Source organism: Stegostoma tigrinum, chromosome 11 (assembly GCF_030684315.1).
Source record: "Stegostoma tigrinum isolate sSteTig4 chromosome 11, sSteTig4.hap1, whole genome shotgun sequence".
Taxonomy (NCBI): Eukaryota; Metazoa; Chordata; class Chondrichthyes; order Orectolobiformes; family Stegostomatidae; genus Stegostoma; species Stegostoma tigrinum.
This window is the reverse complement of record NC_081364.1, coordinates 27,065,957-27,092,766: the sequence shown is the minus strand read 5'-3', so window position 1 is coordinate 27,092,766 and position 26,810 is coordinate 27,065,957. Positions and strand designations below refer to the sequence as shown.

Below are 26,810 nucleotides of genomic sequence, written 5' to 3'. Positions count from 1 at the left end.
TGTATTAAAACTTCTGCCAAACTTGAAAATCCGCCAAAGCAAGAGGATCCCTGGCTACCTTTTGAAAACCCTAGTGGTGATTGACTTTTAAACGGATAACTGCGGTAGCAGCCCAAGGCCTAATTTTTGCCATAAATAAAAGCAGTGTCTTAACTTGTTTCTCAAAGCGAATTAGCAGATATAAATCATGTGGTCACTCTGAATCAGTCCTCATGGTTATCTTTCTTTTTGTTTCCATTGAATAAAGGATGGGTATTGGCTCGCCTGTGCTGTTTCTGTAAGAGTTCCTTGTCTATTCCGTCTCCTCCGGTTTATACACTTGTGTAAAAGTATCTAATCTTTGGCACGCACTCAAAGGAGATGGCAGCAAATTAGAGAACAGCAGGTTCCAGAAGATACCAGCCTAGAGGGGAATTTCATTCATAATACACGACATTGAGGAAGCCAACAACAGATTGCAGAGGCACATTTCGATAATTCGCGACTCCCATCAGCGGGGAGTATTTCCTCTGGTTATATCGTTCCGGGGAGAACCCTTTCAGGTTCTCTACCAGCCAGATCCCTTCTTGCTGGCCTGTGTGTCTTACTCTCGTCCCCGACTTTCCCACTGTCAAAAGGTGCCACATTTCCATTTCAGTCACACTTAAAGGGTGTAAACACGCCCGGCTGCTAATACTCACACACAGGCGTGCAAATGTGTCACAAAAATGCGAGAGGAAGGCGTGCCGTTTTGGTAAGTCGCGTAACAACAGCCCAATGTTTCAACTGTAACTGAAAGCAAAAATCAGGAATGGCCATTTGTCGCCCATGTCACCAGCTCGAAGTGCGCATTAGTTCACATCAACAGCAACTTAATAAACAGCCTCATCTGAAATACTTAATTATCTTCGAATGCTAAACGGTTAAGCATAACCGCCTGCCCGAGGTATTCTATATTCTGGGTTGAATTTACAGTTTGGCTCATAATATGCAGTGAACACAAGGCATATTGTGTAAAACCAACGCCAATTTTGTTTTCCACATTTCGAAGTGGATCTCAACATCTTGCAACCTTTCATTACTTGCAAATTTCCATAAAGTTTAATTTATTTGATTAAAAACGATGCTCCTTATAATTAAAACGCAATATTCTTCTCATCACTTTGGATTTGCCAAGTGTTCGTAAACAAGAACTTTATGGGAAGTAAACTGATGTACTTTGTAGTGATGTCTATTCAAGTATACTTCAACCAAATGCTTTAAAAGCTTATTTCAAGACTGAAAATTTAGTGTAAAATATTATTATGTGACACAAAGGTAAAATATGAACTATTATGACGATCATGATTATCAAACAAACTAATAAGGTATCCCAATATCTTGATTGCAGGAAGCAGAGAAGCAGCCTTCACTTATGCTATTATTGCTGCTGGAGTAGCTCATGCCATTACTGCTGCATGCACCCAGGGAAACCTGAGTGACTGTGGCTGTGACAAAGAAAAACAGGGTCACTACAATCAGGAGGAAGGCTGGAAATGGGGAGGCTGTTCTGCAGACATCAGATATGGAATTGGATTCTCCAAAGTATTTGTAGATGCAAGAGAAATCAAACAGAATGCCAGGACACTCATGAACCTGCACAATAATGAGGCAGGGCGCAAGGTAAGAACAATGGCTACTTGTCTTAAATGAAGAAATAACAAAGATAAATATTTCATTTTCTGATTTCTCACCTGTATTTGGAGAACTAGGAGACAAATTAAACGATTAGTCACTGTTATCAACATATTTCCATGACCAACACATAATGTCTGTGCAACTTCATTGACCAAAGTAAATACTTCACTGAAATGATACACGCAAAACAGTTTTAAAATGTTACTTTTCACTTTACACTGGATTTATAGATCATGTTGGATTTTGGTTTTGAAGAGCTGTATTAATTACAATTAGTTACATGTGGCAAAAGAAAGATGTGAATTATTACTAAAATCATTAGAAATAATCTTGTTGCATTTTTTTTAAAACAGTCAGTATTACATTTCTGTGTTATTGTGTGTAAAATACTGAGTGAAAATGACTTACAAGTAAAATATACTGGAGTGGTGCTGTTAATAGATTAAAATTACAAAAAAGTGCGTTAAGTAAAATGCATTTTTCACAATACTTTCATTTTGAATATATTAAAGTCCAATGTAGTTTTTGATCTTTGGAAGTTTGTGAATCTATCTATCTATTCATCTCTCCCTCTCTCTCTCTCTCTCTATCTATCTACTTCGATTACATATACAATGGCTCTTGTCTTCAGCCATAGCTTACGCATTAACATCATTTTTCAAGTTGACAATGAGCTGACTACCGAGCTGAGAATGTACAGCACTGCAATGCTGTTGCATTGCCTGCTTTTCACTGGCACCGATTGCTTTTAAATCTCTTCTTTAAATTTTGCACAATCAATTTGAATTACCTATTAATCACCAATAAATACACTCAAAATATTGGCGCATATTTTAGCCTAAGTTGGACCTGTGAACTTTCATGTCCAAGCTTTTGAAGATGCTCCATTTTAACCGGATTGGCAACTCACTGATTTTTAATGATTTGTTCATGTTTAAGACTAAAGCAGATTTTGTATAGGCTTTGAGAAAAGCAGTTATTAGTTTCTAAAGCCAAAGAAAGAAAAACTGGTTGCTTCTCTGCAGATATATAGGATACCATAATCATGGAGAGGAATTTAACTGTCCTTTTATTTTCAGGAGTGAGAGGAGTTACAATGCTACTCATTTTTGTCTCAATAAGATCTAATCTAAGTAATATGATAATGAGGCAGTAAGGACTGCAGATGCTGAAGGCTAGAGTCAGTAAATATAGAGCAGTCAGACAGCGTCAAGGAGCATGAAAGTGTGCGTTTCAGCCTGAAACCCTTCATCAGGACTGCTCCTCCGATGCAGTCTGACATGCTCTGCTTTTCAAGTTCTGTGTTTATTGACACTAACACGATAATGAATTGGAATGTAAATGAATTGAGCATATAACAGACATATGAAACAATTGCAAACGTGATAACTTTATCAGATGGAAACAACTGATTCAAAATTCAAGATATTTACACTTTTGTCTGTTGAATATTAAAAGACATTGCCTAATATTTAAGATCTTTCAGGATAAGTTTTGCATTTATCATTAAATATGTCACTTAAACATATCTTAAGGTTGTTAGAATTTAATGAGTAATATTATCACATGGAATCTGATGATTTTCCCTTTGGCTGAAATTGGAAAAGCAAGGCAAAACTTTCCATTCTGTAATTTCTAAAAATCATCACCTTGCCTTAAAAGCATCATCATAAAATTTCAATACTTTTAGGCTCTTATATTTTCATCTGTCTCCCACCCCATGATTTGCTACCATAATACTTTCTACATAGCATTATAATTTTCAACATCACATAACAGCAGCATGATATTTTTGTTTCCCATGCCTTCTTGACTTTATCAAGGAAGTGGTAGCTCAAATGTTCATTGAAATGCATGTGGTGTAGCCTGGGACTTACCAGAGAGCCTGCAATAACACACAACATGATTTTTTTTTCACATGCATAAGGCAAATCTAGGGAGAAAAAGTGCTGGAAATCTTAAATAAAAACAGAAATTGTTGGAGAAACTCAGCAGGTCCGGGAGCATCTGTGGACAGAAAGTAGAGTTAACATTTCACATCTTGTAACCTTTTGTCAGAACCCCCTTCACCAGAAGACAAAGCTAGGGAGTTGATTGAAAGAGACGGACTCGTGGGTTTAATTTGTGGAGTGATATGGGTTGAGCAGGTGTATTGAGTGGAGTGTCTTTGATATTATTGTTGCTGCTATTGTTGTTGTATACAAACAGCCTCGATACAAAAATGCAATGCTAGCTAGTCCATTTCCATGACAACAGTAAAATAGGGTCAGTGGGATTGGTTGAGGCTGATGAAGCAAGAGGATCTAGATAAAATAAACAATTCAATTGAACTTTGGCAGATATAATTAAATAGGTGCAAGGTCTGGCAAAGTCAAAGAAAAATTGGAGAAATATATGAATGATGAATGTTGAACTCGTTACCAGAGAGAATAAAGATCTCAGAGTGATAGTAGACTCAAATTGTAGCTGTCAGCAGCACAGTCAGGAGATAGTAGGAACAGCAGATGCTGGAGAGTCTGAGATAACAAGGTGTAGAGCTGGATGAACACAGTAGGCCAAGCAGCATCAGAGGAGCAGGAAGAAGGGTCTAGCCCAAAACATCAGCCTTCCTGCTCCTCTGATGCTCTTTGGCCTGCTGTGTTCAGCTAGCTCTAAACTTTGTTAACACAGTCAGGAGTTTGAGTTATAGCTCCATTTTTTCAGCATAAAATTCTGAAGATGTCACATTGAACTGTAAGATGCTATAGAAACAACTTCACCTTGAATAGTGTGTTCATTTTGGCTTATGAATCATTAAGCCTGAAGAAAGTGTAGGGTAGAGCAAAGGGTTGAGTAATGATGAAAGATAAGAAAAATTGTAGCCTATAAGGAAATTAAATGAGAGGCAAATTTGTAGAAATATATGCGTATGCTAACCATAATGGAGATAGTTAACTCGGCATTACTTCAAATTAAACTAAGACTTAGGCTTTGGGATATTAATAATAGGTAGATTCTGGGTTGACATAATGAAGCACATACCAAGAAAAGGGTAATCAATACTTGGAATAATCTTCCAGAAAAGATTAAAAAGCAAAATCTCAGGAATAATTTAAAACCCAACTAACATGCTGTAGCCATGAAGAGATAACCTTTAGTGAAAAGAGCATAGGAACATAACAATAGGACTAGGCAATTAAGGAACTTAAGTCTGTTTCACCATGTAATGAGTTCACAGCTGATCTATGGTCTAACTCATTTTCTCCAGATCCCTTAAATCAATTTCAATTTTAAGACTGACAGTTGTTTTGGCATCAGTTACCATTCATGTTAATTAATTGATATGTGTTTCTCACATTCACTCCTGAAAAATCTTTCTTTAATTTTAGCGTATGACCACTCGCCCTTGACTCCCCAACTAGCAGAAGTAGGTTCTCCTTATTTACCATATCTATTTGCCGTATCTTGAAAACTTTGATTAAATCATCACTTAACTTTGCCCGTTAAGGAAGTACAACCCTGGTTAGTTTAATGTTTGCTTTTTTTCAAAAATGCCATTTATTCATAAAAATGTCAGTATATATAAAATAGTCACAAACACAGTTTGGTGCTGTATGGTAGCATATCAAAGGAAACAAACAAACATTGGAGTTTGATTCCACCTAAACAAACCAAAGGCATCTCCCACCTGAACAAGGCTATATTTACATGCATTTGAGGCACCGATAAGCTCTGATAACTGAATGGGCCTCCGTTTAACTTCGGCAGAAAGATTTCAGACAGTGGTTTTCCTCCACTATGCAATGGTGGCAGTTGTCCCAAGCTTTAGTTTAATTTAACCTCATAACTTAACCCGTCACTTTAGTACATCTATGTTACAGACCCCCAAGAATGTGAATTGAACTGAGTGAAATCCCCCAGTTATCATTTACATTTGAGAATACGTAATAATTTTGGAGTAATCAATCTGCAACATCCTTTATAATGTTGTACATTATAGAAAATACAACTGAATTAAAGTTCAATCCAATTTTACTTGTAGCAAAATATTCCCTGTCAAACTTGACAAATATGTACATAAACTTTCCTCAGAGACTACAAAGATGTCCATATGGGAAAACAATATGCTGTGTTACTGTGACAGGGAGGTACTGTACTTTTCTTCACACCGTTTATTTCACTGATGCATCATATACCAGGTTGCTGCATTATTAGACGTTATCAGATACTTCTTTGGGTCAAGAAACTAATAGTATAAAATCTACATAATTCTCTAAAAGTCCCTACACATTAGCATATTTGCTTATATGGTGGAGCTGAGAACTGTGAGATAAGCTAATGAATAAATCCTCAGATATACTTATGCTTTTTTAGTTCCAATTATATGTTGGTTGCTTAAATTGCAAAATACCTAGCAGGGATTTTATCTTTGTAACTAAATACAATACAGTTCATGAGATAGTCACCGATTCTGGTCCTTGTGCTTTATAAACATCAGAAGGTCCATAATAAGGGGTACCTATAGTAATTATCATTGTAGGACCCATTTTACAGGTACTATTGGGATTGTACTGTGCTTATTGTGACTGCGTGGTGTTCCATGTATGATTTTGGTTTACTATGCTTATATTCTGCTGCATTTGATTATTGAGGAGCTGCTTTAATAACTTATCTATTCCTGTGTCATTATGTGGTAGCCTCTGGCAATTCAGGTTTTTGTGTTCATGGTTGATTTGAAGATGGATATTAAACAGAAGGAGAAGATCTGTCTGACAGGGATTTTTAGACTTCTTAGACATAGTTGTAAGGAGCTTCAGGCATACCTTTGTGTCTTAGAGGTAGCAGTGAATTTGAAAACAGTTGAATATGTGATATTGAGTGATGTGGAATTTACAAAACAGCTGCAGAACCATGATGACCTGAAGCTTTTTGAGATACCAGGCTTATTTCGGGATTGTCCTTTTCATAGTACATGTTGTAGCTAGTTGAGAGTTAACTAATAACCAAACTGCAAATTGAGCAGCTATAAGCAAGAGATAACTTCAGTGAGATGGTGAGAGCCAAGAAAGATTAGGACATCACAAAACAAAGAACTGTGGATGCTGGAAATCTGAATCAAACAGAAACAGAAATTGTTGGAAATACTCAGCAGGTCTGGCAGCATCTGTGGAGAGATGACAGTTAACCTTTTGAATTCAGTGACATTCTTCTGACTACTGGACTGAAAATGTTAACTCTGCTTTTCTCTCCACAGATGCTGCCAGACCTGCTGAGTTTCTCCTGCAATTTCTGTTTGTTTGTTTCAGGACAATGAGGTCATTTTGAACCCAGATCATCATCCCTGAATATCTATGATAGTTAAGTTGTTGACAAAAATTGTGTGTTCCTATTTGATGTCTGAGGCAATATTTTCCCAGAATGTTTTCAAGTGACAATGTGCACAGTTTGGGTGACTAAGTAATTCCCTCTCATGCAAAGACAAATTAACTCCCCTTCCTAAGTTTCTCACTTGCTGACACTGCACATGGTTTCTTCCCCTTGGGGACTATCCAACTCTTGCTGAAACTGTCATTAGATCAGCACAGTTACATTGCAAAAACACAGAAAAAAAAGCCATTTGGCTCATTGTGTCCATGCCAGGTTTCTGCAAGAACAACTCTCCTGTCCCATTCCCCACCCTTTCACATAACTCTGAAAATTACTGCTGTTCACATGTTTATCCAATTTCCTATTGAAGCTACAATTGAATCTGCCTCCAGCTTAGAGTAAGGCAATGCATTCCAAATCCTAATTATTCGCTGCATGAAATTCCCATGTTACCATTGGTTCTTTTGCCAATCACCTTAACTGAGTGTCCTCTGGTTCTTGACCCTTCTATCAAAGACAACAGCTTCTCCCTAGGCATTCTATTTAGTCCCTTTGTGATTCTGAAGTTTTTATTCTCATAGACATTGAGTCCTTCGTTTTGCAAAAATTGGCCCATCACCAATCTCTCTTTCCTGTTTATTATCCTTAAACATGTTACAGCCTCACAGATCCATTTCCAGTGCCCCTGGGATTACTTTGAATTCTTCCCATCAGGTTTCCTCTCCTCCACAAAACTGAAGGAGTCCTAATTGAAGTTATGAATGATATGCTCAGTGACCGTGACCATGATTAATTGCCCTTCGATATGAGTTTCCACTCATTTAAAACCATTCACATTGTTCGTTGCAACTTCCTCCTTAAACATGTTTCTCAGTTGTTGTGCATGATCAGTCCAATCTTTCATGGTTCCTCCCACCTGTCCAATAGCTGCCAAAGCATCTGTCGCAATGACTTCAATTCCAACTCTGCACTTTCAGCTTGTGAATCCTCCAGACATTTCCTCTCAAACTCCTTCTTTCTTTTCAACAACAAAAACAGAAATTGGAAAAGCTCAACAGGTCTGGCAGCATCTGTGGAGAGAAATCAGAGTTAACATTTTGGGTCAACAGATCCTTCCTCAGAACTTTTCTTCATTTACATGCTTATTCTTGACTACATGCATAGACATACAGCAGATACAACATAGTTATGCCTCTGCTGCCTTGGCATTATCAGACTGCCCATCTATCAATCCATTCCTGCATTTTCTCCAGTGACACATTGGAAAGACTCAACCTACGCCATAGATTCTAACTTCCTTCAAACCCACTGTCTCAGACGGAACTAGATTTTTCAATCACTTTGATGTCTGAACTAATATTCTGACCACATTTTCTATCTTTTTGCAATTATTGTACCTGCTTTGATTCCTACCTTATTTCACCATCGACTGAAACACCCAATTCCTCTAGACTCAACTGATCCAGCATTCTTATGGCTGGCCTCCCATTCTCCAATGTTTGTAATTATGACCTTTTTCAAAGTTTTACTGCCTCCCACTTACTGATCACCCTGTGCTGTTGACCTACTTTGGTTTTCTCTCTCTCCCCAGGATCTCAAATTAAAAGTGCTAAATTGTTGTTCTTAAAATCTTTGACCTTCTTGGTCCTTCCCTATTTATAAACCTGTGCGGCATTGTAGCATTCCTGAGGTCTCCACTTTTCTGAATCCTACTTGTTAAATGTGCCCAATCCTGTTGGTAGTCATGCATTCAGAAACTCAGATTCTAGAATTCCCTCTTGAAACCCATCATCACCCATCCACACCCTTCACATAGTTCAGCACCTGCCACACTGTCTCCTTTTTAAAGCTCCTGTCTGACTTGAGCATCTCTTCAAATTCCTGTATCTTTGGCTCTGTGTTTAGTCTTTTTCCCATCTCTCAAGCACCTTTTTATTCCTACTCTGAAGGTGATATGGATATGTAAAAGCAAAATGTTGCAGATTCTAGAAATCTGAAATAAAAACAGAAAGTGCTGGTCAGGCACCATCTGTGGAGAGAAAAACCAATTTAATATATCAGGTCAATTATCTTTCATCAGAATGAGAAAAAGGTAGAAATATGTCAGGGTTTTCACAAGGAAAGAAGTTCGAAAAGGAGAAGTAAGAAAAGAACAAAAAGCAAAGTCTATAACAGGGTGAAGCGTGGAGAAGTTAGATGATAGAAGAGTTTTGGGGATAATTGGGGTGGCACAGTGGCTCAGTGGCTCGCGCTGCAGCCTCACAGCAGCTGGGACCCAGGTTCAATTCCAGCCTCAGTGTGGAGTTTGCACATTCTCCCCGTGTCTGTGTGGGTTCCCTCCAGGTGCTCCAGTTTCCTTTTGCAGCCCAAAGATATGCAGGCTAGGTGGATTGGCCTGGCTAAATTGCCTGTAGTGTTCAGGGGTGTGTGGGTTATAGGGGGATGGGCCTGGGTGGGATGCTTCAAGGGGCAGGGTGGACTTGTTGGGCTAAAGGTCCTGTTTTCACACTGTAGCGAATCTAATCTAATCTTAATTGCTCTGTGATTAGAATGTTGACGTTCTTATTGAGAAATTGCAGTTACAGTCTTTAGACATTGTCAATGGATTTTTGTGCATGCATAGTAATTTTAAAATATTGAACACCTGAAGTTTTGTGTCTACATCTGTTTGTGGAGAGCATCAGGAAGAAAAACAGAAGAGATGGGAAATAGATACATCTTTGTTATATTTAACTTACTCACGCTGGTCTGATTAAATTATACCTTATATCCATATCTATGTATTTAAACAGAGATGGGTAATTTTTTTTCCCATTCAGAGTTTCCTCAGGTGATAAACAGAAAAGATTTTATTTTCTGTACAATATTATTATCCGTGGAGTGGAAAGGCGCAGGTGAATGACTTCCTGTTCCTCCTGACTATACCCCTCAGGGAGTTTAGTAGGTTGAGAGGGATGGGTGGAGTTGTTCATTAATTTCAGTTTTTTTGGTTAGAACGCACCAACAGTTTCTCTTAATTTCTACACATTTAAGCAGATCACCCATGGTGGGGTGGGGGGGAGCGGTTAAGACAAGGAGTCAAATGAATGAAGGGTGCGGGGGATTGACAGAGTTGAGGGCATGTTAGGTCAGTCATTATCTCATTGACAGATGGAAAAAGGCTCAATGGCCAAATAGTCTGCTCTTACTCCTACATCATGTGCACTTATTTAACATGCTACATCTTTGTTGTATAACATACAACACAATATCAGGGTGACTGTCTTATGGTGATTGAATAAAGTAAACTTTCACCATAATGTATTACAGGAATATTAACAATAGTTTTGTGTCTGTATGATATAATTCTGTCCAATTTTCAATCAGATTTTACATCAAAAACATTGATTATTTATATATTATTCTCTCTACATATTGTAAAAAGCATGAGACAGCAAGATAAATATGTAGAAGAAGATCCTCCAGTTAAAGGTAGGAGGTGGATTGGGACAGATGATATAGTTTTAGACATATAAGGAGGGAGGTCTAAGGAGAATGAGAGTAGGCGGCAAAGTATGGGAAGAACAAATGAACGTGGGAGTATTGGCTTGTGGAGGGAGTGGTACGATAATCCTTGCATTCTGGAATCTTCGTGAACTCTGGGGGCTGAGAATAATATATTAGAAGTGCCATGTTGGCATCAAATGAAGAAGTGTCTTGGGATGTGTGAGTACTAGGATGACAATGGTGGAATATCTTACATTGGTAAAGCATTCGGTTGGATGTCTGGATAATAAATTAATGGGAGAGGCCATGTGAGGTTCTATTGGGATATGTGGTGGAGCTGAATGCATGGCTTGTCGCAACAATGGCTTTAAATTTGTCACGGCATTTTTTATGATGTTAACGTGGACATTGTAGCAAAAATGACAGGTACAAGCAGGAGAGAGAGAAAGTGTTTAAGGTGAACTGCAGTAGTAGAGACAGTTTAGCAGAGGGAAATAGCGACCGTGAAGTAGCATTGGGACAGGGAATGTAGCGTTAGCAATGTTAGGTGGAGTGACGCCATTCTTGACACAGGGAGTGTGAGTGATGTTCAGGTGCAGATGGGTGTGGTGGCCAGAAAAGAAATAATGCATGAATTAGTTGATGATGACAAGATGGCAAAAGGTGACAGGAAAAAGTTGTGAATTTGAAATCTGCCCCGCTGCTAAAGATGGAATAATCGGGAACTGAAGGAACATTAAAAGCTGGAAAAGACAGACATTTAAATTTACTGAGCTCTTGATTTTCTAATGGCAAAGTGTATTTTAAATAAAAGATTCTGCCGAAACTGATTTTGATAATGAATGAATCAAAATCCATGTTCTTAGTAAATACAACACTGTTAAAATGATAATAAAACAATAAAATGCAAAGACAGAATAAACAATTGTAGAATTGTATATATACAATAAAAGGCAAAAATGGTAAAGGAACAGTGAATGATACTTGTCAGCAATCACTCATTAATGAGTATAATTAGCCACGTAGGAAATTCCATGTCATTGGTCATGGGTTCTGTGGGTCTTTGCATGAATAATAATGAAAGCCATCAATGATAGAATACTACAAATAACAGAAAATTTTAGTGAATTATAATCACAGAAGTAAATGATGGCAGAATCTCAATCAGTTAAGATGGTTAAGAATGGCATGTAGATATGACGGAAAAAAACATGTAAAACAGTGAAAGAACATAAAAATAAACAAAATTCTGTTACTGAGATCTTAAATAAAAACAGCAAGTGCCAAAGAAACCCCAAAGAAAAGTCATTTTGGATTTGAATCATTAACTGCTCCCTTCTGTACAAAAATTGCCGGACCTGCTGAGTTTCTCTGGCATTTTCTGTTTTATTTAAGAACATAAAAACTTGAGAAGGAGGAATAGAGTAGACCATTCTGCTCATCAGACCAGTTTTACCATTCAATAAGGTCTGATTGTGGTTTTAAATCTGTTTTTCTTCCCTGTACCACGTAATCGTTGACTCCCTTGTCGATCAAAAATATGTCAAACTTCACATTGTATATATTTTCATTGCAGACAGGTGAAAACAATTCCAAACCCTAACTGCAATTTGAGCAATGCATGTCCTCCTCATGTGCATCTTAAGTGGGAGATCTCTCATTTTTAAACTCTGTTCCTAGTTCTAGATTGCTTCACAAGTTAAAACATGCTTTCAGCATTAACCCTATGAAACCATGTGAAACCTTTCAGAATATTAAATGTTTTAAGAAGAATCTCTCAATTGACTAAACTCCGATGGACCTAGTCCATCAACCTTTCCTCATTAGACAAACGCCCTCATCCGAGGAATCAGTCTGGTGAACATTCTCTGAACAGCATCCTAGGTATGTCTATTCTTAAGGAAGGTGGCCAAACTGTACACAGACCTGGTGTTTCCAATGGTCTGTACAACTGTAGCAAGACTTCCCTACATCTACCTCTTGCAATTAAAGCCAATGTTCCATTTGTGTTCCTAGTTACTTCCTCTACCTCCATGCTAATTTTGAGTGATTCATGTTCAAGGATGCACAGGTGCCTTGTAATATAGAATTCCACAGTTTGTGCCCGCTTAAATATTATCCTGAGTTTCTATTCTTCTTGTCAAAGTGGACAATTTCATATTTTCCAACATTATATCATAGCTGTCAGATTGTTGCCCACTCACTTAACCTATCTAATTTCCATTTGCAGACTGTTTATGTCTTCCTCACAATTTGTTTTGCTACCTACTTCATATTGCCAGTGCACTTGGCCACAATTCAGTTCGTCTCTTCATTCAAGTCGTTAACGTAGATCAGAAATAGTTATGGATCTTTTAGTTACAGTTGCCATTTTGAAGATCATCCATTTATCTTGAGTCCCTATTTTCTATTGGTTAACCAGTCGTTTTTTGTTGCAAATATATCACCCCTAACATCACAAGGTCTCACCTTGTTCAGTAATCTTTTATGTGGTACTTAATGCAAAAGACACCACATTTGGCAGGCCGATATCCTCCCTTCTTGTAACATCCTCAAAGAACTCTAAAAAATTTGTTAAGCAAGATTTCCCATTTAAAAAATCATGTTGATTCTGTCTTACTGTTTTATAATATTCTAAATGTCCAGCTACTACTTCCTTAATATTTTGTTGGAAAAAGTAATCACAGAAAGTGTGCTTACATGAAATTTTAAAATATATTTTATACGTGCACACTGCTAAGTTCCTGAAGGTTGTGTTATTACATAATTGTTGTGTTTCTTTCACCTGGAAGGTGATACAGATGTAAGAACATTTTGAATTTGTGTAATTCATCTGACATGATTTTGTTGGCCAAGTATTAGTAGCTGCTAGAATATCAATCAAAAATTTATTGGCTGACAATCTACTTTTCATAATATGAAAGAGCATGAATCAACTTTTTGAAGAGTAATATTTAAGTGATGAAATGGAATATTTTTCATTTGCTGTCACCTGCACTTCAAATTGATGCAATTAATATTAAGAAGGAATTGGAGTCAAGATGAAGGATCGACAGTGATTTTTTTCAAAGGTGGAGCAGATTTGAGGCACCCATAAGGTTCACAACGTTCGACACCATTAGGACAAAGCAGCCTTCTTGACTGGCACTCCATCTAACATTGTTAACATTCATTCCTAACCATTCCTGGTGCACAGTGTCAGCAGTCTGAACCATCTACAAACCTATGAATACTACAACATAGAAGGACAAAGGTAGCAGATGATGGGCAACAACACCAACACAAATTCACATACCACCCTGATTTGGAGTTATCACTATTCCTCGCCTGTCACCGGGTCAAAATCATTCCTGACAGCATTTTGGGTGCCCCTACACCCTAAGGACTATAATGTTGAAGAAGAGAGCCCACCACTACCTTTGCTGGGGTAATGAAGGATAGGCAATAAATGACAGTCTAGCTAATGGCACCCATATCTCATGAACAACTAACAAAAATACACATGCTCCAATTTCTTATATACATATGCATTTAACTTTAATCATGAGTAGACCATGATGTGAAACAATACATGAATACATTCAAAGTATTGCAAATTCTTTCTTCAGTAATGCAGTAAGGGATTGTGCGAATGGTTTTCTGTTGCTCTGATAAGACATAGAACAGAGAGGGAGAATGAGCAAGAATGATCAGTCACTGTTTCATTCTTAACATATCCCCATTGATCAACTGTCCACAAAGTGAAATGCATTTAAAAAATCGAAGTGTGGTCTTATTAGTCATGCATTCTTTCATACTTTGATCAAGCAATTCAATATGTTCATGTGTACTAACTGAAGAATATTCTCTTTGATCTTTGTGGGAATTTGAATATAAATGAAATTGAAACTAAAGTTTCCTGTTTCTGAGTCTAGCCTTTTATAGAAGGGCTAGTGGGCTAGTCACAGAGTAATGTTCTCTCCATTCCTCTGTAACAATGTATTTTTAATTAGTCTCTGAACTGCCAGTCCCAAAGAAGAAATTATATTGCCATAACTTAAAATTGTTTTCATTTATGTACCACAGTATGCAAGTGATCAATAGGTATGATGATAAAGCGTAATATTTACTAGTGTTTTTTTAATGACATAGCAATGGAAAGTGCAGATTCAATTTGTTACTACATTCTTTTATGATCCAGAGCTCTTGTGAATCTGTCACACAAATGAACACAAAACTAGGGATCTTGCAAGTGGACAGTATTTCACAACATTCCTCATTGTACCATGTGTATGATGGAGAGGCTTTTGGAGAAAGTCAAGAGGTTTTTGTTTGCTGGCCAGACCAGCATTTATTTGTTTGCTGGGCATTGCTGGCTAGATCAGCATTTATTGCCCATCCCTAATTGCCCAGAGGGCAGTTAAGAGTCAACCACATTGCTGTGGGTCTGAAGTCACATGTAGGCCAGACCAGGTAAGGATGGCAGTTTTCTTCCCTAAATGGCATTAGTGAAAAAGATGAGTTTTTTTTCCAACAATCAACAATGGATTCATTGTCATCATTGGACTCTTAATTCCAGATTTTTATTGAATTTAAACTATCATGGAGGGATTCAAACCCAGGTTCTCAGAACATTACCTAGGTCTCTGGATTAATAGTCTAGTGGTAACACTATGAGGCTGTTAGCTCTCACTCACTGCATAATACCCAAAAGTTTCGCCTGCTCTTTTATCCATAGTATTTATGTGCTGGTCCAACTGAGTTTCTGGTCAATGATTCACTGATATTTACGAGGTTCTCAAATATTGATTTTAAGATGAGAAGCTATTGTGGTCTATATAAAATGAATATAAGACAAAAAATGCTCCACTAAAGCCCAGTAGAATGATTGTTTTAAGGATTGACTTGACTCAAATCAAAGCTCTCTTCCTTTCAGTCAAAAGTTTGCATTGCCTACTGAGGAACATCTCTAACTAGCCCGAAGGAAACTTGGCAATGGAGGAGGAACTCCAGCTGTTGTAATCCATATTGGAAGCAGCCTATAGGAAAGAACAGGGAGGGGACCATGCTGAGATAGCTAAGGGGGTCAGAGACAATGGCATTGTAGTTATGTTTGTGGTTTTACAATCCAAACATCTCGACTCATAGTCCTGGGAATGCGAGTTCAAATCGCACCATGGGAGCTTGAATATTTGAGTTCAAATGCAAAACAAGTCTGGAAATGGAAAACTGCTACCAGTAAACGTGACCATGAAGTCATAAAAGCCCTATGTTCTTTAGGGAATGACAACATGTTGTTCTTACCAAATTTGGAATATATGTAATATATGTCTCAAACCAACGTTTTTGCCTTTGAAGTTCTTTGGCATGTACGGTAACTGGGGATGCACAATAAATGCTGGCACTCTTGAGAACAAAGCTTTTAAAAAGTTAAAGAAATTAAGTAGGTACAAAATTAAAAGCAAGGTCTCAAGATGGTATCTTCAGAATATTGTCTGAACTACATGCTGATTAGCACAGTGATAAACCGATCAGTGGTAAATAATGTGTTACTAAAACACTTGTGTGTAAACGAGGGCTTCCTTTTAATGGGACACTTGCATTAGTACTTGACCAGGAGTGCATTAGACTGCTGGTATGAGTCAGACTGAGTTTAGAGTCATAGTAGAAAGCTAAATGGACTGTGAAGAAAATTTATTCCAGTAAAGAAGTTCTGGATGGCAAGAATGACAGCACATAGACAAAATACAGAGATGATAAAAAGTACAAAAGGGAATACAGATCATTGAAATAACTAGGGAACGAAGACATTTTGCAGTAAGTGAGAGTAAAATAACGTATAAGTAAGGCATAAGTGCTGAAATATACTTTGAATTGCTTTTCTAGCAATGTGCCACACATCAACAAATGTGAGAAATACACCATTACGACTTATGGACAGCATTGGGGTAGTTATCTCCTGCGTTTTGGTACACAAATGTATGTAGCACTAAACTAAAAATAGACAGCCATGAACACAAATTCATTTTGAAGGTTAATACAGAAACCTGGTTACAAGCTGGGCATACCTGAGAACTAAAGATTCCTATGAGATCTTCAGAAAGAAGAGGGAAATTCGGAAAGGGATAACAACATTGCTCAAGTGGAGAGAAAAGGCTTCATGAGGGTAAACGGGTAATATGTGAGTAGTTTTAAGGAAGTGTAAAGAATGGCGGGAATTACCTACAGACGTCTTGAAAACAGTGGGGAAAATGTACAAATACAGATATTGTGATTTTCGGTTCAGCGAGCCATTAGTGATGGACACATTATTCATTTTGTGCAATCATAATTAGTATTGACCATTCTTAGACCACGGTCAACATGGTGGCTCAGTGGTTAGCACTGCAGCCTCTCAGCGCCAGGGACCCCAGTTCAATTCAAGCCTCGGGTAACTGTCTGTGTGGAGTTTGCACGTTCTCCCTGTGTTTTCGTAGGTTTCCTCCAGGTGCTCTGGTTTCTTCCCAAAGTCCAAAGATGTGCAGGCTAGGTGGATCGGCCATGCTAAATTGCCCATAGTGTTCAGGGGTGTGTGGGATATAGGGGGATGGGTATGGGCCTGGGTGGGATGCTCCAAGCGGCGGTGTGGACTTGTTGGGCCAAAGGGTCTGTTTCCACACTGTAGGGAATCTAATCTAATACGATCCAGAGCAAAACACCCTGTATTTTATTCCTGTAACATAACAGACCCATCTCAAACCTCTACTAAGGCATATTTTTGAATTATTCATCCATGGGATTATTTATCCTAGTGATTTATCCATCACTAGGCCAGCACTTATTGTCCGTTCCTAAGTGCTCTTGAACTGAGTGTCTTCATAGCCCATTTCAGAGGGTAGTTAAGAATCAATGAGATTGGACATGTGGAATCACATGTATGCCAGATGGGGTAAGGCTGGCAAATTTCAGACAATTTTTAAAAATTCATTCATGGAGTCTGGGTGTTGATTCTGGCCAGCAGTTATAGCCTGTCTGTAGTGCTTGAGAAGGTGGTGGTGAGCTGCCTTCTTGAACCACTGCAGCCCACACACTATAAATTGACCCACAATGTCCTTAGGGAGGGAATTTCAGGATTTTGATCCAGCAACAATGAAGGAACAGCAATATATTTCCAAGTCAGTATGGTGAGTGGCTTGGAGGGGAATTTTCAGGTAGTGATACACCCAAGTATCTGCAGTCCTTGTCCTTCTAGATGGAAATGTTTGTGGGTTTATAACATGCCGTCTGAGGATCTTTGGTGAGTTTCGACATTGCATCCTGTAGATAGTACATACCGCTATACTGAGCATTGGTGGTGGAGGGAGTGGATGTTTGTGAATATGGCGCCAATCAAGTGGGCTGCTTTGTCATGGACAGTGCCAGACTGCTTGAGAGTTGTTTGAACTACACCCGGCTAAGTAAGTGGGGAGTATACCATCACAGTCCTGACTTGTGCCTTGTAGACGGTACTCAGGCTTTGGAGAGTCAGAAGGTGACTTCCTCGCTGCAATTTCCCTTGCCTCTAACCTGCTCTTGTATCCACTGTGTTTATGTGGCAAGTCCAGTTGAGTGTCTGGTCAGTAGTAACCCCCAGGACGTGATAGTAGGGGATTCAGTGCTGGCAGCACCATTGAATGTCAAAGGGTGGTGTTCAGAATGTCTCTTTTAGAGATGGCCATTGCCTAGCATTTGTGTGGCACAAATGTTACTTTACACTCATCAGCCCATGCTTGGATATTGTCCAGATCTGGTTGTATTTAAGTATGGACTGCGTTAATATCTGAGGAGTTGCGAATGGTGATGAACATTATTCAATCATTGGCAAACATTCCCACTTCTGACTCTATAATAGAGGGAAGGTTGGCAGAAGGTTACATAGTCACCATCATTTTTGAATTTTAAATTTATACTCAATTTGTATTTCCTATGGTGTGATTCAAACCCATATTACCAGAAAATTAGTCCATACCTTGTCCAGCGGCATTTACAACTATGCCAAAAACTGCTCCATTTACCACATTTAGCTTCTTTCAAATGAAACTGTCCATTTTTTGTGTAATGCAGAAGGAAGAAACTTCCATCTTCTCTGGGCAGTGTTTAAACTCAGATCCCAAAGATGAAAGTTACCTAAAATGAATAAGCTTCACCTTGGACTGTGTGTCAGCTGCTACTTGTTTTGAAATTTCAGCTTATCTGCAATGGCCATTAAGTAAAAAGGAATTCTAGAAAACATCTGAAATGATGCAGTCTATTGAAACAGTATTAAAGAATGTTAATTGTAAAACTGGCACTTCACAGACTCTGAGATAACAAGGTTTAGAGCTGGATGAACGCAGCAGGCCAAGCAGCATCATAGGAGCAGGAAGGTCTAGGCTCGAAACGTCAGCCTTCTTACTCCTAAGATACTGCTCGGCCTGCTGTGTTCATCCAGCTCTACACCTTGTTATCTTGGATTCTCCAGCATCTGCAGTTCCTATTATCTCTGATACAGTTTTAACACCACTTCACAGATTCTAATGTCTGGTTTGCTGAACCTCATTAACCTTTACTACTTTTTTAACTTGTTGGTAGGCAGTCAGACTGTAGTTTGATGTGTTTAAGGATCTCATAATCTGCTGTAAATAAAGAGAAGATCAGTAGTGTTATTGTGGGTTTGCTTACATGTATTTCATTTACTTTAATCTAGATCCTTGGAGAAAATATGAAACTGGAATGCAAATGTCATGGAGTGTCAGGATCATGTACCACTAAAACATGTTGGACAATGCTTCCCAAATTCAGAGAACTGGGCTACATTCTGAAAGAAAAATACAATGAAGCAGTTCAAGTTGAACCAGTAAGGACGCATCGAAACAAGCGACCAGTCTTCTTGAAGATTAAAAAGCCACTTTCATATCGTAAACCTATGGTTACAGACTTAGTCTACATTGAGAAATCCCCTAACTACTGCGAGGAAGACCCAATCACAGGGAGCGTTGGGACACAAGGAAGAATGTGTAACAAGACATCCTCGCAAAATAACAGTTGTGATTTGATGTGTTGTGGACGAGGATACAACACTCACCAGTATTCCAGGGTCTGGCAGTGCAACTGCAAATTCCACTGGTGTTGCTATGTCAAATGCAACACCTGCAGTGAAAGAACAGAAGTTTATACATGTAAATGAAATTAAATCCTTTATAGGGAGGACAGTCAAATCCTCCAAAGAAAATACTCCTAAATTTGCACATGATCTCAATCTAGTGGCTGTGAGTTTGCAAATAATGTCTCGCTTTCCTATAGAGTGCAAAAGCTTGAGGATCCCTGTCTGATAATGTTGCCAGATTGATGAGCCCAGCTGGATTGCAAAGAGAATATAGCACCTGTTGCCATCTCCATAAATATAACCACACAGATTTTAAATTCATAAAGCCTTTTTCAATTAGTGCATTGAAATAAATCCAGGTCTGAACAGAAAATGGCACAAGGTTGAAAAAGCCATAGTGAAATCAGCAGTAACTTGGCTTGAAAATAATACCCTTTAAATATGGACTATAAACAGGACAGGGTTGATAATGCCCTTGTGAGAATTTCTGCTTTGAGTGTGGATTATGCAGATTTAGGTTTCTGCATTTGTGAAAAGCTTCTGCTTGTCTTGCCTGTCTGGATCTCACAGGATTGGCTACAGCAAGTATTACTGTTTTCAGTTTCCCATAGACACTGACTTATCAGCTTTTTCTTTTCTGCCACATTTTTTCACGGCCATTAAGAAAACCATGGTGGACTGGGGCACTTGGACATAATGACTGACTATACCAGCAACATTAAGTAAATAGTAACGACAATATTTAACAATATATTTAGAGAAAAAGAAACTAATATTAATTTATTTAAAAAGAACTTGGGATACTTCTACAAAGAAAGAGTTTTATATTCTTTGTGGAAAATTTCTTTAGATACAGCAAAAATTGAATTTGTTTGGCTGTATATATTAGGTTTTGCTCAGATATTTCTAACGGCTGTATTTGCAGGAATATTCTATATCCTGCAGCATCAGGCTTTTTACTGACAAAAGCAGGCATCTTTTGTAAATCTTCTGCTGTTTTGCTGCTAGTTGTCTGGAAAATCAAACTGGTTGTGATCCTTTAAACTACTGTTAAAAAAAACTTGATTATTTTTCACTTTGAAATGTCAACTAATTATAAGTCATTTGAGCTAAAGATTATCAAATTTGATACTCCAGACAAATTCCATCATGTGGAAAAAGGAACCATAGGTTGAGAGAATATATTTTGTAAGAGACTATTTTTATATGAATATTTTATTTATACTGTTTCTGCTTGTATAACTCTTTAACTAGTACTTTTCTTAAAACATGCATAAAAGCTGTGATTATTTGTAATAGATCTGAGGGAATTTAACAGACTTAAGACTGATTAGTTTAAGGACAGAACAGAGGCAAGCTGGATAAATTCAGATTCATCTAGTAGATGCGTCAAAAATGCACAGTGAACTTTCTTAGATTAGCTGTATCTGGATGTGTGTGTTCAAACTGGCTCATTATTGCATTTCAAACTGCAGAATATGCAAAACAAGAACAGGGTATGTAGCATCAATTTTGTTAGTTGGCTTGAATTCATGATTGGTATTAACTGGATACTCACTTATCCCTTTCAGAAAAAAAATGAAATTGCTTCCCGCATGCATCAGTCATTAAAATGTGGGGTTATGACTAGCAAATCTGCTGTGTGTGCTTTGAGATAAAGCTCCATATTGTGAATGTGTCAGATTGATTTCGTCATTGCTATGCTTTAGACTGTGACTGTACAAACTAGCACTATACACACTGTCTGATTCACACAGATAACAGACAGAGCTGTTATCTATAATAACAATGAAAAGTGGTCTATTTCTTTCATAAAGAATGCTGAGAATTCAAGAACACATTCACTGTTTAGCATTTACAGTGCAGGTACATCTTGCATATTTTTTAATTTTCAAGTTCCACAAACATGGAACTTTAAGCTTCTACCAGATTATATACGATCAAGAGAATGCAATTTTTTAAGCTGGTTCCAAGACATACAAATGAAAATATCAGATTTTGAAGGTCTTATCTGGTTAAGATAATGGCACTTAGTTAAAATAATTAATATTCATGGTCTAAAATGTAGTTCAAACTGCATGCCCATTCTGATTTTTCGATCCTCTGAAAATATTCTTGATACTTAATTTTGACGCTGTTTCCCAGAGTGTTTGCTTTTGGCATATATGATATGTAATCATCTCACTAAAGCTGAACATCCACTTCTGAGAGTTGTTTTCCTGCCAAGGAAGAAAAATCCTATGCCAGATGTCATTGAAAACATTAATAATTAAAAACAAACTTCTCAAATCTATAGTCCATTTGTTTAGACATGTGTAAAAAATACACACCAGTGTCCTGCAACAAGTATAATCTATCTCGTGGATTGGACCATGATAATTGCTAAAAGTTCTTGTCTAGGCTTACATGTACATCTTAGACATAATTGATATGAAAAAGATTGTTTCATAAAATGCATACTGCAGCATTAAATAGTTTTAAAGGCCTCCACACATGGTATACATGTCCATGTATCATAAACTGCAGTACTTTGCAGAACCCCAAATTAAATAATTAGCATAAACTGCATGTAAAAAAAGGTTGTAACTTATTTTATGTCCATTTTATCTTTAATTTATTCATGCAAGAATTGTTATCTTCATGACCATATCAAAGCATAGCCATCTGCACATTTTTAACTTCTCAACAATCTAAGCTTATTGACATAGTTTCTTAATAATTTACAAATAAAATACTCAGAGTCAATTGATGAAATCTATATCCCACAAAGATATAATCTCTAACTGATAACCTAAGAATAGACAAGATACACAATGTGTTTAAGAAGGAGAGGTATTTTGGCCTCAATTTAAGGAGGAAAAATCTGAACAATAGGTAGTAAATGGTCAATGCCTCATTCATTCATTAGCTCCTCAACCAAGCAGCCATGAAGACTAATGTAACATTTCACCTTTTAATAACAGGATGAATGAAGACATAGACAACATCTTATGTTAATAATTATGCAGCTAAAACTGCCATTCTGATGACTTGCTTGGACAGGAGGAGTGGTAACAAAGTAGTGATAGATTGTTCTTGCATTAGTCTGCCACAGTGACATCTGTTTTATTCAGAGCTCTACCACAAGTTGCTACAACAACGCCAAATTGCTTTAGAAAATGCTGAATTGTTGCTGAGAGAATCTTGACTACCCATTACTGAAATGTTAGCTATGCAAAACCAAGTAGCATTTGGTAGCCCTTTATCCAAAAGTAATGTAACGATTGGTATGGGGTTGACGGAAAGAAGATATAGCAAATGATTGTTACATCCCTGCTCTAGGCTTTTGCTGTCTTCAAAAGAAAACAAAAGCAAAGAAGTAGTGAAACTATTTGATTCACAATTATCTTGTTCTTAAAATCAAACTGTATAAATCATAAACAGACAAAAAGCAGAGCTTCTGTATCTGAAGTACAACCTCCCCTAACCAGATCATCTCTGCAATGCACATTTTTGTTGTAAATTTGGTTTAATGTATTGCAGGATGCTTTTAGTACTGCACAATAGTAACATTATTTCCTCAAATTTGTCACTTCGTTTATCTTCCAAGAAAACATTAGCACTTCAATTGAAATTTCACAGACCACATTCCCAAACTTCTCAGAGTCACATGTTCCACAAATTACTGAAAATTGTTGAATCCAAAACCAAAGTCATTTTTAATTTTACAATTCCCAAGTGCAGCCAACAGTAGCTAACAAACACATATTCTGAAATAAAAATGTGCTGAATATCAAACTGAACACATGATCAGATTTCTATGTGTATGGACTGACAGTAGTTTTCAACATTTCACCACGACTTGTCACATATCAAAATCATTCAAGTCACACAAAAAATTCTGGTTCATCAATTACTAATATTTCAAAATCATGCAATTGATGGAGGAAAAAAGAGAATTTTGGTTATGTTTTCTTCTCTGTAATTGCAACATTTAAATGAGACTCCTGAATCCAAGGGTTTGAATGGTATAATACACAGATGACATATTAATTTCTATCCCTACTTTAGTTCAGGAGGATATAATTGATGCGGAAAGAGTTTAATCCCAGCCTATGCAGATGTTCATCCTATTCTGACAAGTACATCTCTAGAAAGAGTGTGAATATCAGTTTTATTCCAGAGACCTGTACTTATGATCGGTGGGAAAAAAAATCATACAAGCCATACAGCAAATGTTTACATTTAAAAATGCTATCACAAATCATATTAAACATTATTGTTAAAAGTGAAGAAAACTACCAAGGATTTTCTTTACTATGTGGCACTAGAAACTCAAAAAAACATGTAGTGCTGTAGCATCATTTCTATCAATGGATCAACTTGTAAACACCCCAATAATTATATTTATGATTTAAGGTCTAATTAAAATCAAATTCATTTTGTAACAAACTTAAAAATGAGTAAGTGGATATATGAAAATTCATATAAATTTTTAAAATTGAAAGTAACACGGTCACTTTAGGACATGTATTTTGATAAAGACTGGTGTATAATCACATGGAGAATTATTGAAATTTGACTTCTTGCCTACACCCTAAAGATAAAAGTTTAATTTTTTGAAACACTATCTCTCTCTCTCTGTTTATGAGTAATGGTTCAAAAACATTATCCATTTTTTATTCCTGTATGAATCTACAATTAACATTCAATCTCTCTGATGAAGGGTCTAGGCCCGAAACGTCAGCTTTTGTCCTCCTGAGACACTGCTTGGCCTGCTGTGTTCATCCAGCTTCACACTTTGTTATCTAACATTCAATAATAACTGTTTTACTATCTTTCATCAAATTCACTCAAATCCATTAGGGAAGGAAGTCTGCTTTTCTTACCTGGTCTGGTCTTCAAATCACTCTATGCCCACAACAATATCTTAACTTCCCACAGGGCAATTGTGGGCCAGGCCAGTGATGCTCACATCCCCTGAATAAATAAAACATGTAACCCAATTTGCCAGTTGTCGATAGCGAGATAACTTCAAATTTGAATGCCTGACTGATGGCCATGATGAATTCTACAAGCCCCCATACCTTTCATTTCCTCTTATATCATTTTAAACGTTGTTATTACTTTATTCACTTAGACTAAAAACCATATTGAACAGGAGGTAAAAAATGATGGTGAATAAACTACAACATCAGCATATGCAGCACAGGCTCTTGTGTGATAATGAATTATATTATCCTTAATATTCCCAAAAATTCCCATGTCCATTTACTTGTTGTAACAGAGATCCCTGTTAGATGCTACTCCTCTTGTGATTATTTGATCAGATTACGCAAGTGAAATGCACCAGCCGTACCTTTCACTCATTTTAAGGGCTGGTACACCAGAATATGCACATTACAATCTCCTTAGCCACTGATAACTTATTGCTTTAAAAGTCATGAATTTCTCTGTGACCCTCAGAAAGGAGTCCAGGCCAAGATTTTCTCTTTTAAAACTTTTACTATAGCAATCTCACAAAAATCAACAATGACTAAATGTTACTAGGTAACAAATACATTAAACTACAGAAAAGGTATTCCATTTTAACCTCTTATCAGAACCAAAAACACTACGCCATGCCTATATATTAAACCACGCTTTCAGCAAAAAATGCAATCCTGAACTTGAAAATCCTAAGCTCTTTCTGATTTAGCAAGATCTCTCATCCTATCCCACTAGGTTGAATCCACCAGTGTGGTTGTAAACAAAGGCTGCTTTGCTCAATTCTCTGAGCATAATTGAATAATCTGACTTTATTACAACCAGGTAGCCGTATATTATCTCTTAACTTTTGGCGCCAATCTGATTATTGGAAGATGTGGCTATGCAGACTTGGCTTAATGGATTATTCTGAAAAAATGGGGAATTGCATTGTCCTAGCTCCCATACAATTGCCTTTGCTTCTAGAACAGTAGTGCTATTAATGCATTACAAGAGCAGGAAGTAGCAAATAGAATATTGATTTGATAAAACCGAAGACTATCAAAAATGCACAATGAAAATGGGATATAGTAAAAGCAAAGGAAAAAGAAAATAATGATCTGAATTCATTTAGTGGCTTTCTTGATAACAAGGTAATCTAAAACATTTCAGGTACGTTTGGAGTGTAGTCACTATTGTGATAGCAGATCCACAGCAGCCAATTCTGCATGCTGCAAAATCACGAAAAACATCAAAATAGTTGCTATGCATCTGCCTTTAGACATTAGATGAAGAATAAATGTTGACAAGTACTCTCTCTGTCCTTCTGTACAATGTTATTATGGGATCTTTACTTCCAATTCAGGAGACAAATGGGGCCTTCAGTTTAATACTTCACCCAAAAGCCTACATCTTTTGGAAAGCAACAGGGTCTTAGTGTTGCATCATAACATCAGCCTAGATTATGTGCTCAAGTCTCCCAGGCAGGACTTGAACTCATAAACTTTTGACTCACAGTGGAACAACAAAAAACAAATGTGCTTTGTGTAAGTGCTAAATGTGTATTTCATTAATTTCTAAATAAAGTTATTTTCAAATTTGGGTATTGTCTTAAAGGGTAATAGATGGAAAATCATAGGCAGGTGAGTACAGAATTAGAATTTCTACCCCCAGATTTTTAGTTTGATCGAACAAAACATCTGAATCAAATCTGATTTTCGGACTCCTGTAAAATAACCTGAAGCAGTTAGTTTTTTGATGGAGTTGTAGTTACAAACATAAATTTTATCACACTTCTTATAGCACCTGCGTACACCTGGACTGAGGCAGTATATGTGATTTATGGTGAACGCTCAGGTACTGCTTTGCTGGAGGTATGCCATATCCCAGTGTCTGTTATAATTCTGCTTCAGAACAATCGATCCAATTTACCACAGAATCAAGCTGAAATTCTTTAATGATTTTCAATTTACTCTATTAACTATATAATATTAATATTCCATATAACTTCTTTTCATCAAATCCTACATGCAATTATTATTTCTCAATTCTTTTAATACAAAAAACTGCAAAAGCATTGTAAGTATAGAAATACAATTGAATATCCATTATAACCAGGATATCCATTATCAAAAACTTACTATAAATTGAATAAACCCAACTCATCAACTCAATTAGCTCTTCAACCTCTTTGTCTGTCATTGCACCCTAAGGTATGCCACATTTCTTCTCTTGGAAGAAATTCCTTTTCCTATTGATGCTTTCAAAGATTTGCATTTTTGCATTTATTTGTAGT

General features: G+C 37.2%; 1 protein-coding gene across 2 annotated transcripts in view; it reads left to right on the top strand.

Annotated features, from left to right (window-relative positions):
* The window catches only part of wnt7aa (wingless-type MMTV integration site family, member 7Aa), a 30,457-nt gene extending 3,943 nt beyond the window's left edge, over positions 1–26,514 (top strand). For both annotated transcript variants that reach the window (XM_048548144.2, XM_048548145.2), the window contains exons 3-4: positions 1,370–1,641; positions 19,172–26,514. In XM_048548144.2, coding sequence (XP_048404101.1) covers positions 1,370–1,641; positions 19,172–19,651 — 752 coding nt within the window. In that variant the 3' untranslated portion in view covers positions 19,652–26,514. The remainder of the gene's footprint in view (positions 1–1,369; positions 1,642–19,171) is intronic.
* The last annotated feature ends 296 nt before the right edge of the window (positions 26,515–26,810 follow it).